Source organism: Amblyomma americanum, chromosome 4, assembly GCF_052857255.1.
Source record: "Amblyomma americanum isolate KBUSLIRL-KWMA chromosome 4, ASM5285725v1, whole genome shotgun sequence".
NCBI classification, from domain to species: Eukaryota; Metazoa; Arthropoda; class Arachnida; order Ixodida; family Ixodidae; genus Amblyomma; species Amblyomma americanum.
This window is the reverse complement of record NC_135500.1, coordinates 166,291,758-166,310,054: the sequence shown is the minus strand read 5'-3', so window position 1 is coordinate 166,310,054 and position 18,297 is coordinate 166,291,758. Positions and strand designations below refer to the sequence as shown.

Sequence of the window (18,297 nt, the reverse complement as noted above, 5' to 3'; positions counted from 1 at the left end):
TGTAATGAGTACACTTAATTCTCCATACAGGAAGCTTAGTTTTCTACACCGTTTACGAAGAAATACTGCTCATTGCGCAGTTGATTAAAATAGTGTTTGATGCGCAACCTTATGTCTGTAGCATCTACGATCGTGTTGATTCAAAGTAAAACCATATAACACGCCATGCCACGGGACTTAGTTTTCCCCACACTCCGGGGCGACAGCTCATTCCGACGAATTGATGATTATGCTTCCAGACCTCGCCGTCACAACGGCGCTGGTAAGGGTTCCTCAGTCGGAGGTGCCTGTGCTCCTGCAGCGACACCTGCGCCGTCACTTGCGAGAGCTGTCACGGTGTCCGTGTTGGCCCTGGACGCGTTGCCTCTGCCCACGAAAGCGGGCTTCGTAGCCACAGCCGATACGCCCTCTGTAGCCTGGACTACGACGACAAGGACCTTGGGTTGCTCTTCTTGGGAGCGTGGGGCGCTGGTGGGCTCCAGCAGCATGTTGGGACGTATAACGTAGCGGTACCTGCCGGCATCGGTAAAGAACATGAAAACAGCGAAAAAAAGGCCGCCAAAATCTGGAAGACGTTGAAGTAACGAGCGTTAGCTGTTTGGTTTCGCTGTTAGCTGTTTGGTTTCGCTGTTAGCTGTTCGCGTTCTCGTCTACAAAGAAGAAGAACGAACCGCTCGTCGTCTTGAGAAACGGAATATAATACCCTTCCCTTACGGCGCGGTTCAGGTGTCCAACGGTATATGAGACAGGCACTGCGCCATTTCCTTTTCCCAAAAACCATTTATTATTATTATACCCTTTGAAGTGGTGTGGATTGCCACCATGCTCGGCTACGCGTGCAACGCACGCCGCCTAGCGGAACGATCGCCATCTAGCGCCATCTATCAGAGAAATTACGATGCACGCCTACCCATTGTCGAGTCGCCCCCCTCAAGATACGTCCCAAACGGAATTTGCTTCGTTTGGGGGGTTAAGGTGGGTCGGCTTGCGGTGCGATATGGTAACGCTTCGATTAGTAATTGCATGTATACAATGTTTACCTATAATTTAATTGTGGTTTTATTTCTATACCACAACCCTCATTTGCTTAGGAAATTCGGTATACCACTGTCCCCTGAATAGTGCCCGTTGTTGGAGTGCATATAGCGGAACCAATGTATATATGTGTAGCGGCCCCGTAACGGGACATTTTCCTACCCGTTTTAGAATAATTCTTGGTGGGGGGGGGGGGAGAGGAATGACAGGGCACAGCCCATTTTAATAGTCGCCATCTTGAATTTGAGAAACCAAAACTATGCCGCCATTTTGTCCCCTGACGTCATAGTCAAATAGCTACACCTCTATCCATCATATTGGACTGTGACGTCATCATTGGCATGCGGCAGGTGGTTGTTTCTACAACGCTATTGTAGATGACGTTACAAGTCTCAATGCGAGATGCGCTGTTTTCTTGTTGCTGCCACAGATGGCGCTGTGATCAAGGGTGTTAGCAGACCCCACGAAATCTCGTAACGTGGTGAGTAAGAGCTAATTCTCTTAAAATTATCTCCTCTCGCTGAAGCTGCAGAAGCATGAACTATTGCTCTGTTCTGCTTTGTATGAGGACTTAAGCGCATGAATACGGTCGTAAGATTGGCGGCGAAGAAAAAAAAAATTATGGAGGGTGCATTAGGGTACTTATGAGCTTTGAATGGGAAAGCATTCAAAAATATTTTAGTTCCTATTTGTTCTTTCATTTCTTTTCTATTTTTTTCATTTTTAATGACCCACCTAATCATTAGCATACCGCGGGAAGGCAACGCAGATACTAGGTTCAAATTTGTTCGCCAAGAAGCAACGCGGTTTTGTAGTGTATGGGTTGCGTGCTCACAGCGAAATTCGGCAGCCCTAGGCTGTATTCCCCGCACCTTCGAAAGAAATTCTATTTTTATTTCATACCATGGTGACGTCATTCAGAATTTACGGAACCACTGATGGTGGTCGTCGCCCAGAACGCTGGGTTTCGTTGTCGATGAGCCATATAATGCTTTCGTGTTAATAGCAATAGCGCGTAGCGTATACCCCCAAAGTCAAGGCAAAAGCACTAGTAGCTACAGTTTCACCTATAGTGAATATCTGTCAAAGGAGTTATAATATTAGGAGTTCCTGTTCGCCGACAATGCCTTAAGGCCGTAGAACACCTCTAGGATAGTGAATTCGCGCATCGCTAGCGCAGCACATAGACTGCACGCCATGAGAGGCTAGAACACCGTGTGCTAGAACTACGGGTACATCTGAGAGGCTCTTTAAATGTTAAGCTTTAAAATTCGCGATGGCAACTTGGAGCCGCTTGAAGCACTGTCATAAAGCTTGCAGTAGAGTGGGCACGGTCGCAGTTTGCTGAAAGGCGCTTGTGCAGCATGGGCGCCAAAATATTATTCCCGTGCCTTTGAACATTCAAGTATATTTGTAACTGAAGGTTCCTAATCCAGAACATACATCGCTTTCGAAAGAATGTAGAATATACCCGGTGTAAAAGGGAAGACTGTAATTGTCGAGGTAAAAATATGGATTTTCCGGTGCGATATTGCCAGGCTTGGCAGACACCAGAAAAGCGGTGAATTACCTTAACTGGTAAGCTGGTTAACGAATTTAGAATAATTAACTTTTTAACTATTAGAGTTAGGTGCCTGGTTACAATTATTGATCTGTAGCCTGTCGCTAGTAACCGCCATACCAGTTTTTAGAACTTCGAAAACGCGATTACCCTTGGCGCTGTGGCCCGACAAAATTTGGCTATTTCGACTAGTTACGGAGACTGGAGGAGTTTCTTTTCCTTGCATACTTTTGAAACGCGCATGTACTTTGGCACGGTGTAGCAAAAATTTGTTTGGCCATAGTGGCGAGGGTGACTGCATTTTCGAAATTCTAAAAACTGATTTGGCGGTTGCTGACGACCGGCTACAAATCTGTAAGTGCAACTGTGCGCTTAACTCTAACAGTTAAAAAGTTAATTATTGAAAATTAGTTAACCGCCTTGCTAGTTAAAAAAATTCACGAGCTTTCTGGTGTCCGCCGAGCCTGGCAGTATTATGCCACAAAAGCCATATTGCCTCGAAAGTCCTATTTTTGAAAATTAGTTTTCCCTGTAACACCTGGTATATGTCCTTGGGTATATCTGTCCTTGAATATATCTGTCCTTGGGTATATATGTCCTTAAGTATATATGTAAACAAATTATTAAACCAAAGCGTTATCCTTTCGACGTTATGCGTTATCATAGATTTGTAGATCGTGTAAATTTTTTTTCTTTTGCTGGAGGTTCAATATAGCCTGGGAATATTACCGATACCAGTCATTCTAAATCCCAAACTGTATTACACGTCTAAAAACCAGGAAGCAAACTGCGACGTATTTAACTTTTTAGTTATGCTACTAATATTATCCCTCTCAGACACAACGTGCACACTGTTTTTTACGTTCTGAATGCACAGATTTGTCTAGAATTGTGCTTCCGCTACCAGTGATTTCTAGTGACATTGCAAGTAGGGTGCGTTTTGATGTCCACTAGCGAACGCAGTAAATGCACTCATTGCAACAGTGAGCTTGGTAACATGCAACTCGACAAACTCCTTTTGAAACATTTTGTCGCTCGTAATAATATAAAATTTACGTTGTGTCTACCCCTATGAGAGAACCTTAAAAAATATGTGCAATCTCTTGATCCGTAGAGTACTCTTTTCACAAGTCCTAGTGTTGCGATGTACAAACATGGACAGAAAGTTGTGGGACGAAGATTCGAAGAGTAAAATTTATTCTGCGGCTGTTTCTTTTGCCAGTAGTTTGCTGGCACTCGTTCGAAGAGATTAATCACGCAAGTCACCGCATGCTTCGATAGATTTCATTGACTTCTATTGCCTGACATAATATATATATATATATATATATATATATATATATATATATATATATATATATATATATATATATATATATATATATATATATATATATATATATATATATATATATATATATATATTACTGTGAATCCACATCAAGGAAGCTTTTTTCATAGCTGTACAGTTTTCAACCACTGTGGCACATACTAGGAATCTCTGCAGATGCATGTAAGACGAGACGAAGTAACCTCTGGTGTTGTGTGAAGCAAACGTAAATAATAGGCTCTTTTCAGAACACCATGGGTTCGTTAGGTGGAATTTATTTTAAGAGCATTAGCTCTTACTCATCACGTTTCGAGATTTCGTGTGGTCTGCTACCACCCTGAGATCACAGCGCCATCTGTGGCAGCAACTAGAAAACAGCATATCTCGCATAGAGAGTTGTAGCGCCATCTGCAATAGCATTGTAGAAACAACCACCTGCCGCGTGCCAATGATGACGTTTCAGTACAATATAGTGGATAGGTTTGCAGCTATGTGAAATGGCGGCATAGTTTCGGTTCCTAGAATCTAAGATGGCGGCCATTAAAATTGGTTGTGCCCTCCCATCTCTTTCCCCCCTCACCCCCCAGAAATATTCTACAACGAGAGGAAAATTGTCTATTTGCGGAACAGCTATATGTGTATAAATTCGTTCCGCTATATATACTTCGACAACAAGGGGCACTCATCTGGGGACAGTTGCGTACCGAATTTGGTAGGCAAATAAAATCCTATGGGTTGAGGTATAGAAATAAAACAACAAAAAATAATATGTAAATATTGTATACATGCAATTAGTAATTGAAGCGTTAACATATCGCACCGCAAGCCGAATGCCAGGCCCACCTTGACCCCCCCCCCCCCCCCCCCCAATCGAAGCAAGTTCCGTTTGGGACGTATCCTGAGGGGGCGTAACTGGACAACGGGCGCGTTCTTCTTCGCTTTCTTCGTCTAGTAATCCAAACAGCTAACGCTCGTTACTTCAACGTCTTCCAGGCGGTGGCGGCCTTTTTCTTATGGGAAATAGCGGCCACGACTGAAACTGTTATAACAGGACACGAGGTTGTACTCGTAAATATAAGCTGAAGTCGCGGCATTTACTGAAAACGAGAAAGCGGGCATGAGGGCATGCGTACCACACTACGCCGGCGATTCCCAGGAGCACGACAGAAATGACGGTAGTTCCGAGGGCGCAGCAGAGCGTGTACCTCGCAGCGACCCCAGTCTCCGCGGTAGCGAACAGCGACCGGTCTTGCCTGATGCTGGGCCGCTGAAATTCCAGGTCCTCGCCATCCGCCGCACAGCTGGCACAAGTCTCGGCGCTGGTGCCGATCCAAGAATCACAGGTTGAGGAAGGTTCAGTTGTTGACGTCATGACTGCTTCTTCTTCTTCATCTTCTATCATCAATCGCATTTGCACGCTAACACGAAGCTGGAGGCGACCGCTTTCTTATCTATCGTTTTTTTTTGCAAACTTCTTTGGTATTATTTTCGAGCCCTGAGTATTCGTCACATTCGCCTCCGGGATGTCGCGTCCTCCTTTATTCTGAACCTTATTCATTTTAATGCGCATTTCACGGTAAACTGTGAACGTCTCATGAACTGCCATTCCCGTGTGTGGCGCATGCAACGTGGTTGAGAAAAAAAATGATAATCCTTGGCAGTGTATGACTCGAGCTCTTCCTGGCTTCAAATCAACGACTGCTAACCGTTAACCCAAGCATCATGTTTAAGTTAGAATATAAGCCAGGAAAGTATAGAGCGCCGAGTCTTGTTTAATAAAAGACGTTTATGCCCTGCTACGGGGGCCTTGTACACATTGAAGAGATGAAAGTGATGGTTGATTACATAGGCTTTATGGCGTCACTTATGCAGCCGGTGAATATCGGAGATAAATTGGGTTCGTTGCGACTTAGCTTGTACCGTCGTCTGAATATGAAGGGAATCTGACTTAGAGGGGCCTAAGCGTCTTTTATTTTAACAGATTGATCTGCGCTCGACCCTTTGCTTCCCCAATCAACATTCCCGACCAAACGTGTTTCCTTGAAACCCTGGATTCCTGTAAGCGTATATGTAAGAGGGAAGACGTGATGTCTCTCCACTCCAAGCAAGGCGCGTGCGTAATTAATAATTAAAAAGACTGGGGCATGTAACTATGATGAGATACCAACTAGCTCAGCTTTCCGCCTTGATCGCGTGCGTAAGCTTGTCTTCCGAATGCAAGTACAGTTTTTGTTGAAAGTCGGGAACCCATAGCAAGTGTGGCTGCAGCGGGAGCGCTGCCTATGAGCGGTGTTTGTATCGGCGGCTCTCGTTGAACGACTGAGGGGCGTATCTCTGCTCTTAACTAAGCGGACTATACCTTGCCCTAGTAGACTGATGAAGCTGAATACTTTCAAGATTAACGGCTCGACTCCTTCCATTCGCTAGATAGAATTTTTGATGAGAAGCTTCGGAATGTTTCTGGGCAATAATGGGCGTGACATAACATCGTGGGCTGTAATCATTCATCATTTTTGAGCACAGAACTCTCAGGCGTTTATAAGTGCTCGTCCAGGAACTCAAAACTTCTCACATTCCTCTGTTTGTAATCGTTCTGTTTGCTATTTGTAGTGATGGAAGAGCGATATTTAGGAATTTATGGTTGCTGTCATTACTGCTTCGACTTCAACCATATTCCTTTCTTTTTCTCGTATGTTGTAACCTCAAGAAACAAAAATGGGAAAGATGCTGTTTATTTGTTGCTCTTTTCATTTAGGACTGCGAAGACTTTAGCACTAAATAATTTTTTCTGACAAGATCTATGAATTCCCTCTTTGAAACGCAGAGTAGCAAATTTTCGTTACAAAGTCTACGCACACAGCGCAGTAATTACAATATTTCGCCGGTGTTTTGTGGTGGGCAAAACGAAGCGACATAGCAAAGAAATATTTAGAAGCCTTACATGGTGTGGAATGTTCGTTAGGTGGTATCCAAGCTTTGCTTTCAGTGCACCGAAGGAATAAGTAAAATGCGCTCAGATGTCACTAATAAAAAAATGACACTGAAAGTTTGTGTAAAATAAAATATGTTTACATTTTAAGTTTTCTCACCAGAAAGCAAGATATAACTGTAATTTGACTGTACTAAAATTGTAAGGTAACTGTTCGGAGGTCTTGGGTTTGTACCACACCTACGGCTTGTGATTATTTTTCTTCTACTTTGAAATCAGCTATCTTTCGATCATATATTATTTCCGCTATTGATTTCCCTCACACCAACACCACCAAATAGGAAATCCCTATGCTCCCTGGCTTGGCCGGCTGCTGGCTTCTCCAGTAATCCCACCACTCAACGGATGTCTATGCTGTAGTTATAACTTGACCAGAGGATTTTTTTTTTGCAACAAAGCCATCACTTGACTAAAATCCAAATCTTGATAGGAGGAAAAATTCACTTCCATGATATTATTGTGCCGCTCAATAAACAACGTAAGGGAGAAGAACCTGAACACAGACATATGAGGGTATGCAGAGAGCTAATAAACCGCCATCGACGAAGCACTTCACGGGCGCGCTTGCAACCTTCGCGAAAGTGAACAGATTAAACTCTAAAAACAACCAGGAACTTAGTTTGGTGCTGCTTTGTCAGCCTTCTTAGTACTTTGAGTGTCTCAGCCAAAGTGTGCGGGGCAGCTGCGAAAAAAAAGTGTTGGCTTGACCCTTCAGGCTACACAGCTTTCTTCATTTCAAATCCTAATGCGATTACGGCATCCTACCCGCCGCGGTGGCTCAGTGGTTAGGGCGCTCGACTACTGATCCGGAGTTCCCGGGTTCGAACCCGACCGTGGCGGCTGCGTTTTTATGGAGGAAAAACGCTAACGCGCCCGTGTGCTGTGCGATGTCAGTGCACGTTACAGATCCCCAGGTGGACGAAATTATTCCGGAGCCCTCCACTACGGCACCTCTTCTTCCTTTCTTCTTTCACTCCCTCCTTTATCCCTTCCCTTACGGCGCGGTTCAGGTGTCCAACTATATATGAGACAGATACTGCGCCATTTCATTTCCCCCAAAACCAAGTATTATTATTATTATTATTATTATTATTATTATTACGACAGCCTCTTGATAGGAAAGGAAAAACATATAATTAATTTTTTTTGCTGTGTATATCAGAAGCACTACAAGACGTTCCTATGACGCTTTCGGACCAAGTTACTTACTGCAGGCGCCGAGAAAAGGTGGCGCTTTCATCGTTATGACAGTTTAAAGGAATTAGTGCGCACGGGGTTACTTTGAAGCCAGGAAACACGTATTCAGTGAAAGGCCAGAGTGAGTAAAGAGCGGTAGAAAAGCCCTCCAAAATGGTCTGCTCTGGGCGGAATACAAAGAATGCTTCCTTTTCGTGTCCTTTTATCCTAAGTCCATTGTTGGAACAGAAGGCATCCAGCCATATGTGCGGACTGCGAGAGGCGGACTGGCCTTACAGAAACCCGCGTTCGATACACCTCACAGGCAGACAAAGGCTAAGCATCTGTTGAAGGAAGGAAAAGAAAATTCAAAGCAGGAAAGTTGCTAAAGTAAGGAGCGAACGAGGGCAAATGTACTGCCCGCATATGCACTTGCTGGCGGCGGGATCCCTGGAAACACGCGCACACAACAATAGGAAGTAAGTTTGCATGCTGGCTCGCCGCTGTTTCTTTCAATATACGAGGCTGAATGCAGTACGGTTTTTTCTTGTGCCTTTCACCCGACCCTTTAAATTCTTTGTGGCCCTAAAATAGGAAAAGCTCAGGGGTCTCAAATGAAAGATCAGAAGGCAACGTATTCATTTGTAGCAGAAACGAAGCCGCCCGCATGGAAAATTTAATGACCGGACTCAACCATTCAACTTGCCCCCGAACAACAGTGGTATCTCGGCAATTGTACTATACGTGCAATGGTAGGGCTGCCATACCGCACAAGCATAATGAAATATTGTGCAAGCTTCGCTTCATAGCTAATAATTAAGTTTTCCGATAGTAAATTATTGTAAAAAAAATAGCGGGTTAGTATTGTGAGGACATTGTGCGTGCTTCTGCGTTAGTGTGATGGAAGAAAGTAAGCAAATGATTGCTTGCCTCAGAAATGCTCTATTCCCTTTACAACGTTCTATTTTGCTGTCTAGCCAGCGCCCCTATTCTTCCTGTTGCCCGCCCATCAGATGTTCATTTGATAATATGGCATCAAAACGCTTTGTAATCCAATGTGGTCAGAGCAAGTATATAAAAATTATAGTATAGAAATATAGCATAAATTTCAAACAAAATAGTATTTACCTCTAGCATCTTGTTGTGCGTAACCGTGTGGCTGCAAAGGAAAGGTGACAAGATTTCTAGAATCTTTCTAGTTGAAAGAAAATAGTCCTGGCCCCGACTTCGTATGCCCTGGGGTTTAGGAGCGATCTTTTAACCAGATAATTTTTTCCCGCTTTCACACTCTCCTCTTCGTTGTGGCCGAAACTAGAAAGCCTTGGAATCAACATATTTTGTGTATATGTCCAAAACAAGAATTTTCGGGCATAATTTCGATATAACAGCCCCAGAGTGTTGTGCGGTTCAGTATGTACCGAGAACATCACCGCTGTGGAGTCGTCATAAGCTTGAAGGTCGGCCACGTGCGTCCTTTCCGGCTATTTGATTGGCAATATATCGGGTCATTTACGATCAAAACGTTGCAATTTCTCGGCTTTAGCTGCATGCGCGGTGCTTTGTTACAATGCGACCTAAAATATAAGCTATTATAACAACTCCAAGCCTGCAAGTGGACGTCCTTAAACGGCAGCATTTTGTAAATGTAACCAAATTTCCAATCGAGCTTTGTTTTTATGGTGTTCTGCATTTTCCTCTATTGTCCTTGTGCAATATCCGTGCGGAACGCTATTCCCCAGGAATTCATCAGTGATGATCTCTCTCTGTCGGTCGTCTTTCTACAGGGCGGTGAGGAACAAAGGGCAAGCGATTGAGGGCGAAAGAACGACAAAAAAGAAAAAGAACAAGCCAGCCTACTCCGCAATTTCGCTACTGTGCTGAGGTCTCCGGGCAAATCGAGTGGCAGCCAATCTTTTCTCCGTCGATACACGCACATGTTTCCGATAAAGACCACGGATGCTCGCCCAGGAAGACGCCATGATTTGAGGAAGGCTGTGGAGATGGACGGAGGGTGCAGCCGAGGTCAGCCGCGTTTCTTATTCACTTTGGGCCGGCCGCTCCGCTTTGATCCTTCATTCCTGCCCGCAAAGAAAATGGACCCAGAAGGAGCGGAAGAAATGAAGGAAAAGGAAAAGGAAAGAAGGGATAGTACCGAGGGAAGGAAAAAAAAAAAACGTAAGAGCACACAGAACGAGGTCGTTGTCGGCAGCGGCAAAGCGAGCGTTCATCGACCCGGCCAATTGGCTCTGTGCTTGTCATTCCAATGAGCGCGGCCGCCGGTTCCGGTGCGGGCTGCTTGCTGCCTTGGATGTGGCCCAGCACTCCACGACGCTTGACTCGCCTGACGAACCACGGTTCGATCGCGAGCCAGCTCCGCCCAGGAGTGGAGTGGGGCCACAGGCAATAGACGACCCGCCAGGCACGATGGCCACGAAAGGGAAAGAAGACGCGTAATAATCAGGCACGAGGGAAGACGAGCTCGGGAATAAACAAAGGGAAACGGCCTGAGCCGGAAAGTAGGGAGACATGCTACGTAATCGTAAGCAATCGTCCTCTTTCGATTCCGGCAGGGCTTCGCTGCGACGGCAGAAGGCGGCGAGAGGAGGCGGTGGCAGGGAGTTTAGCCGATGTTGTAGAGGGTACACAGTGAGTCGTTCATGCACGTTTATAAACAACTTGAGCAGGTATATTACCTCGTATTAGAAAAGCTGTACTTAAAGTTAGAACTGCCTCCCACCCCGCCAGAAAAAGCTATGCAATTAGCATATAATTTATAAATAAAAATAAGCTATACAACAAGCTTGCTTACAAAACACATAAAAGTATGCGGCACGCATAATTCAAAGGTATGAGTCTTGATTTTACTTCTGTTCTCGGCTCAGATTAACTAACTTGTATTTACGTTCCGTTCCATCAGGTAAGAAAAAGTATTTCCCGCTGACACATCACACATATAGATTAGTATTTCCGCAGTACTTGAAGGAAATTAGTTCCATTTTGTAATATAAGTGGGAAAACCTATATCAGTATGATAGTACGACAGCGTTCGCTACTTCGAAGATAATAAAAAGATACACTAGATTTTCAGCAATTACGATCCTTGGTAATATGAATGGACAGCGTGTAGGAATACTGCGTGTCGACAGATGCGGTATGCTACCTTAAAAATAATAATAATAATTGGTTTTGGGGGAAAGGAAATGGCGCAGTATCTGTCTCATATATCGCTGGACACCTGAACCGTGCCGTAAGAGAAGGGATAAAGGAGGGAGTGAAAGAAGAAACAGGTGCCGTAGTGGAGGGCTCCGGGATAATTTCGACCACCTGGGGATCTTTAACATGCACTGACATCACACAGCACTCGGGCGTCTTAGCGTTTTGCCTTCGTAAAGTCGCAGCCGCCGCGGTCGGGTTCGAACCCGGGAACTCGGCATCAGTAGTCGAGCACCCCAACCATTGAGCCACCGCGGCGGGTGTATGCTGCCTTTGGTAATCGATTGCCTGCACGGCGTGAATGGGAGGAAGTGTCTCAAGGCGGCGCCCGCGCAGGCCACTTGCAGGGTGTCATATGTCATATCGAAGAAACTCGCTTTCGTGCTTCATCGTTCAGTCTTAACCCACTCAATTCCACCTCCGGTTTCCTCCTTGTCCTCTTCGAAGCTTTAAAGTTAGTCTGCACTGAATGCCTAGAAAGGGTCATAAACAACCGCTAATAAATTCTGACGGCAGTTGAGACCTGACAATTGTTGACGCTTGATTTTGTGTTCTGCGCATGCGCAACTGTGCAGTGCACCAACGTCCGGTTTCCGCTCTCATAATTGCGTAATGGAGCCTAAATTCAAGCACAGACTGATGGGAATAGAAAATGATTCGCCTGCAGGTAAGTATTGCTTAAGGGAAAAAAACTACGTGTGAAAAAATGTGTTTGAGTCATTTAAAGGCGAGTTTCGCGCAAAAGCATCTGAGAATGCAACCCAAAAAGGAACAATTACTCAGGGGTAAATGATGAACAACTGGCGTGGTATTAATGGCTTGCAAAAACAGAATATAAGGAAAAGTGTCAGTAAGAAGCAATTCGAAACGCTGTCTGACGGGGACAGAAACAGAAGACAAATGCTTCGCGCCATAGAATCAACAAAACTTTCGGCCGTTATTTGTTGTCTTACGCGTTGCCACAAAAATCGCGAGCCGGCGAATGTCTTGTGTAGCCGGGTTTGTGCAGGTCACGTAGGAGAACCCCTAAGTTTTTTGATCGGCACGTTTTTGTAGTTTTGGCGTTTAATTTAGGGCATTGCTCATTTTATAAAACGAATGAAATGCCATCAGATAACAATAACTGCCCTAGGCCAAAGTGCGCAGTCAAGATTTGTCGCCGTGCTTTCTTAGTTCGGCGCAGTAAAGCCTAGTAGCTTGCGAATAATAGGTATATGGGGATGTATAAAGAATGGGGCGTAAAACTGGTTCCAGCAGTGTGCGTGCCGTTGATTGCATGCGTTTACATCTTCGTCGGCTTCGACGTTCGATTGGCGATTGCCGTGGGAGCCTCTGCAGGATAAGAGGTGTACCTCGCGAGAGATGAGGAAGGTGTGGCCGCTATCAGCCATACGCGCCACAATCTTTCCATCCCTCTCGCTGTGGCGGTCTGCAGTGGGTTCAACATCCGCTTAGCATTCAGGGTGAGCGGTAATACTTGGTTTGAGTCCGTGTGCCACCGGGAAGCCTGCTGCTCGCCTTTCCTTGGATGAAATGATTGGATAAAGGATATTTGGCCAACGCTCTCTTTCGGTGTACCATTTATCCTCGTAGGACCTAAATCCGCCTTTTATGGCACGTCGCACTCTGGACAAAGACATTTTTGCTAATTATTTGACCCCACGAGAACCGGGAACTTGGCCGGAGGAAAGCTCGTACTCATTAGAAAACCGATAGGCACTCGGCGGTGCTGAGAATCACAATCACTTCCTTTTCCCTTCCCTCTCACTATCTTAAGGTTGCATCGTTGCCACCAACCCCCAACTCCGAAACGGGCGCCGAAGACCGACACTGCAAAATAAGAACAATGAATATTACTAGTTACTGCAGTTCAGAGCCTCTGTGTTTCTTTTCTTCAGTTCGACTGAGTCTCTAGAAGTTGGTACCTACTAGTAAGCATTTGCGTCGTTCTGAGTCACGATCTTCAATAAGCACTCCATTGCCTTCACTATAAAACCATATCCAAGGGGCAAGAATAAAATAGAAACTTTATAAGCTACATGTACTGCAACTTGATCTCTTCAAAACGCAGTTCTGATGATAATGAAAGAAAATATGCAGTCTAGCTTTTGAAACATTTCAAAAAAAGGAAGATTACGGATATCCGGGCTGTCACTGGAGGATATTCTGTTTACATCTTCAATAAAATGTGGCGACAGCGCCTTAACACACATTTCATGTGCGTTCTTTCTCCATCCAACGAAAGCTGAGCTGCGCCACATCAGACGCAAACAAGTAGGGAAACTGGGTCGGCTGCCAAACATGTTTGCGCAGCCGAGATGAGCGCCACCGGTACTTGGGAAGCATTCTTTAAAGTGCACAAAGGACTACTGTCGGTTGTTTTCATAGGACGAGCGCAAGGTGTTTCTGACAGCTCAGTTTGAGATCCGGCTGCTCAGACACTAAACGGCATATTGCTTTCGCCTTACGACCGTGCGCTTTACCAGCTTGACAGTTCTGACGCAGTCGGCGCAGGTATCATGAAAACGCCCTCCTTGTACTGGCCCTGCTGTGAAAAGTTCTGCTTTTACGCCCCTTTTATACCAAGGGGTGTAAGCTGCCGCGCGTGCAAGGATTTATTCACGCCTGTATGCGCTATTTCATTCCTAGACGTTTGCTAGATAGAACGGTGGGAAAAACAAACGGCTACTTCGAGTGCTTTGTTTCCTCTAGCACTTTGTAATACGCACAGAAAAAAAAATCAAAAATGGAAAATTTTGTTTTCAATGCGCCAAATACCTGTAAAACAACTCTTGAAGATTTAACGAACGAGAAGCGGCGAACAACTCAAGGCGTTTTCTGCTTTTCTTGAAAGCACTGGGATTACTTACTGCCATGGAAATTGTTAGACAGGGATCAATGCCTACGGGCAGTAGTGCGATCGTCTGATCATTTGAGCTTTCAAATACAATCGAAAGATATTTCGTTGTATATTTGAGATATTTTGAAAAGTAAATAAAAAGCAAGGCATTTCCGAATAAAATACGCTGGCCTGGAAGACGACCAAACAGTAATGTAATCTCCTAGTTGGTTTGGCGGCAGTCTTGTGGCTGAAAGTTGAAAGAAAAACAGTACAATCGTTTTCAAGTGTTTCGAGCTTGGATAACACACGCCCGTAATTTGATAGGAACGTGAAAATATTCGTCAGCCAGTTAGCACCTGTCCGCATCGAATGAAGAAAGGAGTAACCTTCGTATAATAATATTATTTCATGTTCTGTAGGGGAAATACAATGGGGTGCTGTAAAACTGTACAAATATAACAACCAAACCAGAAAGGTACTAAAAAAAACGAAAAAATTAAGGCACCTCAAGCAGCAGATTATCTTTTTTCTTACAATAGTATGGCAATGTTTTCGGCCTTGAGCAGCCATGGAGATGAAGCCTTTTTTTTCTTTAGTTATCCACAACAGCACATTTCTGAGCGCACAGTATCAAAAACCTTTTCCGTTGAAGTTCTGCTGACACACGCTTTGAAGAATAGTGCATTTCTCGTCGACTATCGCAGATCAAAATGAGTCTGGCAAAAAGTAATGCTTTTTTTCCCGATTGCTGATATTTGAGGAGCCTTAATAAATATAACAACTGTGACTCATATACCGCAATTCATACATACTTTACTACAATTTGGAGCGTTTCTAAAAGCTAGGATACTACGCTCTCTTAATTCCATTGCATGGCCATTAAGCTTATTTTCTTTACTTGCAGGTCGTGTATTCTTTAGAGGCTCTACGTCAATTCCGTATTGCAGCCTTGTAGGCGCATGCCCATTCCAGACAAACCACACTAAATCCAAGCATCGGCTTGCATGATGGAAATACCTACGAATAAAATTCAGCTTAGGATAATAATCGCCAAGTGACCTACATTATTCCAGGCCTCTTCACTGCGTGCTTCTAACAGGTACGGGACACTTTTGCTGGGTAGCTCTAGACATGGTGGTACGTACAGTACTCACGGATTGAAATAGGACATTCGGAGCGCGTGGCCGTCGCTTCATGGAGCGCCGCCCGTAGACGCTCATGGAACCAAGGTGGTGCATTGTGGTATGGCGCGAGAGGGAGAACATCTACAAAGCAGAATTGTTCCTTCCAGTAGCCAATGAGCCGGCCTGTGGTTTACCACATGCCTGCGTGGCACTGCAAGGCTAGCGCTCCGAATGTCCTATTTCAATCCGTGAGTACTGTACATCTGTATATGTATGCACTTCCGCATTGCCACGTGCCTGCCTGTACTGCATGGGTTTGTTGTTTATTGAACAAAACACAACGGCTTCGTGCGTGCATAGTTGATTGCAGCTCAACGTTATCTGCCAAACGCACGCTAATGGCTTTACCCCACATGTCATACTCACTGTACGCATTGAACGTATATATACTGTGTATATACATTTCTTTATATGCGCACTCCTCCATAAGTGACTTATGCAAGATCGATTATTAGCACTTTTTTGCTGTACAGGATTCATTCTAGATAGAATCCATTAAGCACATTTTTCTTTGCTCACCTATATGAGTTCCGCAGCGCTGATTGCGGAGCAGCATCAGTATATTTTAGGAACGAGAATTTGAGCCACCTAATTTATTTCACGACTCTATTGGACAACCCGCAAAAGGCTGAGAAATAGAGCGGGGCTCTGCAATCAGTTATTAAAATGCCAATCTTGACAATAAAATCTTGTGTAATGCCCTCAGTTTTTCCATTTCGTTGGCTTTTTTGTACAGCACGGCAGTCTTTTCAGGTGCCGTACAAAGGAGTCTCGATAATACCTTAATTTGGGCTTAATATCAAGATATAAAAGTTTTCAGTGCATTCTAATATGGACGCGGACTGCCATATTGTGTGGAATGCAAGCGTCAATTGTCGAATTGCATTACTATGCGGGTTATGGGTTGAGGGTTATGGGTTATGGGGGCTTAACGTCCCAAAGCGACTCAGGCTATAAAGGACGCCGTAGTGACGGGCTGTGGAAATTTCGACCACCTGGTGTTCTTTAACGTGCACTGACATCGCACAGTACACGGGCCTATAGAATTTCGCCTCCGTCGAAGCTCAGCCTTCCTTTTTCCTTTTAAAAATGTTCCGATGGAAGCCCATGTCACGTATTGGGGGTGTCTTCTTCTTCGTTTAGCACTACTTATTGGGCAATAGCGTGTACAGCTCGTTGGTCGAAAAGCCGTCGGCGTAGATGAAACCGCGTGACGGAAATAAATGGAGGCTGCGTAAAAGAATGATATCACGGTAATTTCTGGTTCAACTGATTGATGAATTATTGGTTTGTGATAGAAGATGGAGAGTTAATGAAAACATTGTTATTATTTGATTAATTGCTTAATAAAGAAACGAAAGATTAGAAAAATGGGTTGTCAAAGGTTTTAAAATGCTCGGAATGAAAACCCAAGGCTTGATGATGCAAATTAAGAAAATTTAGAGCATGTAATTGATAAAATATTTAATTGAAACAACTGAAAAAAATGAAAAATGCGTTCAATGATGTAAAACTGCTCAGAATGGAAAGCCTAACCCTCTACGATATCACGTCGCACCTTTAAGGCGGAGCTTAAGTGTCCTTTCAAGTTTTAATTCATTTTCTTTATTCCTCTTCAGAACAATATTAAAAATTGCCATGGCTAAATCAAGAGCATACGCATAAATAGACACAGACGCTCTTTATTGTGTCATAAATGATGCCTATCTCTGAACATCCTGTTCGTCGGACGGACGGACAGACGGACGGACGGAATCGACGGGCGGTAAAATATCTGCCCGGACACAGCGAAAGCGGACGTGAATATGCGAAAACGTGGCCGCATAATGAATTCCATGCAGTCCCAATTTCACCAACCTGCAAGCAATGATTGCTTTTGAACCAGGTCAAAAATGGTGTCGCGTACAGTACGGCAGCCACCAATGCCAAAAAGGCGTGGCGGGCAGAAAACTGGGCAAACTCTTTCTCCCTTTGACCGTAGGGAGAAATTCCGTCTTACCTACAGTGAGATTCTCTACTTCGGATCCGGAATCCTCGTCAGCAGGGACAGTCGACGTCGAACCCTGCGTACGGAGGGCTGGGAATGTGTACTGCTGGACGGTAATAAACGAACGTCCTCTTCGCGTTCACAAATTCCTTGTTTGCCTACTAGTGCGAACATGAGAAATAATAACCAGTTTATACAGAAACAACCGAAAGTTAATTTCAATTCCCTACGATGTGATATTTACAGCCCACATATTACTGTTTCTGAAAGTCACTCTGAGAAGGCTCGAAATCAGAGTTGTAGGAAGGAAAGAAAAGTTAGGCAAGTATGCGTAGAGATACTGCATATGAAGGTTCAGTTACTGCTGAGAAACAAGCCACAAAAATCATATTGCCGCAGTAAGTATTCCATAGGTATTTCCATTCTATAGTGAACAAAATGTGATTAAGAAACAGCATGAAAAGTGCCTTGCTTTGCACACCGAAATCGTCTCCATATTTCTATATGAGAATTGGTTTCATGATGTGAATGGTCAGATAAATATACCGATCCTGAAGGCTTCATCTCAGAGATGTCATTAGTCCGGTGTTTTCAAGTTTCCCGCAGGATGCAAGCGTAGAGATTAAGCATTTTGTTTTTCTATGGAGATTTCGCGCTTGCTACCGAATGCTGTGGACTGAACAGGTAAGCTGCCGTGAAGATTTTGATCAAAAATCTTTATGAAGGAATGATGGAGGTATTCATTTAACGCTTTAACGCGTATCTTGCTGCACCACGCTGCGAAAGAAAAACAGCCTGTCGCCAGATTATTTTGGATATGAAGGGAGAACTGTGTGTACATTAATGAACACATGTGCCCGGAAAACAAGATTTCGTTTGAGAAAGCGAACACACAAAAAAAAGGATACAAATTGAAGCTCTTCGACGGATACTTGGCTGTACTCCGCAGAATTTCAAAACATTCCAGGACACTTTTTTTT

General features: G+C 44.3%; 1 protein-coding gene across 1 annotated transcript; it reads right to left on the bottom strand.

Moving 5' to 3' along the window:
* LOC144129908 (uncharacterized) lies at positions 1 to 5,328 on the bottom strand. The gene is made up of 2 exons (XM_077663967.1): positions 5,060 to 5,328; positions 1 to 513 (listed from the first exon to the last, which is right to left on the bottom strand). Exons 1-2 carry the CDS (start codon positions 5,326 to 5,328, stop codon positions 249 to 251), a joined length of 534 nt encoding a protein of 177 aa, XP_077520093.1. The 3' UTR covers positions 1 to 248.
* Positions 5,329 to 18,297: the final 12,969 nt, after the last annotated feature.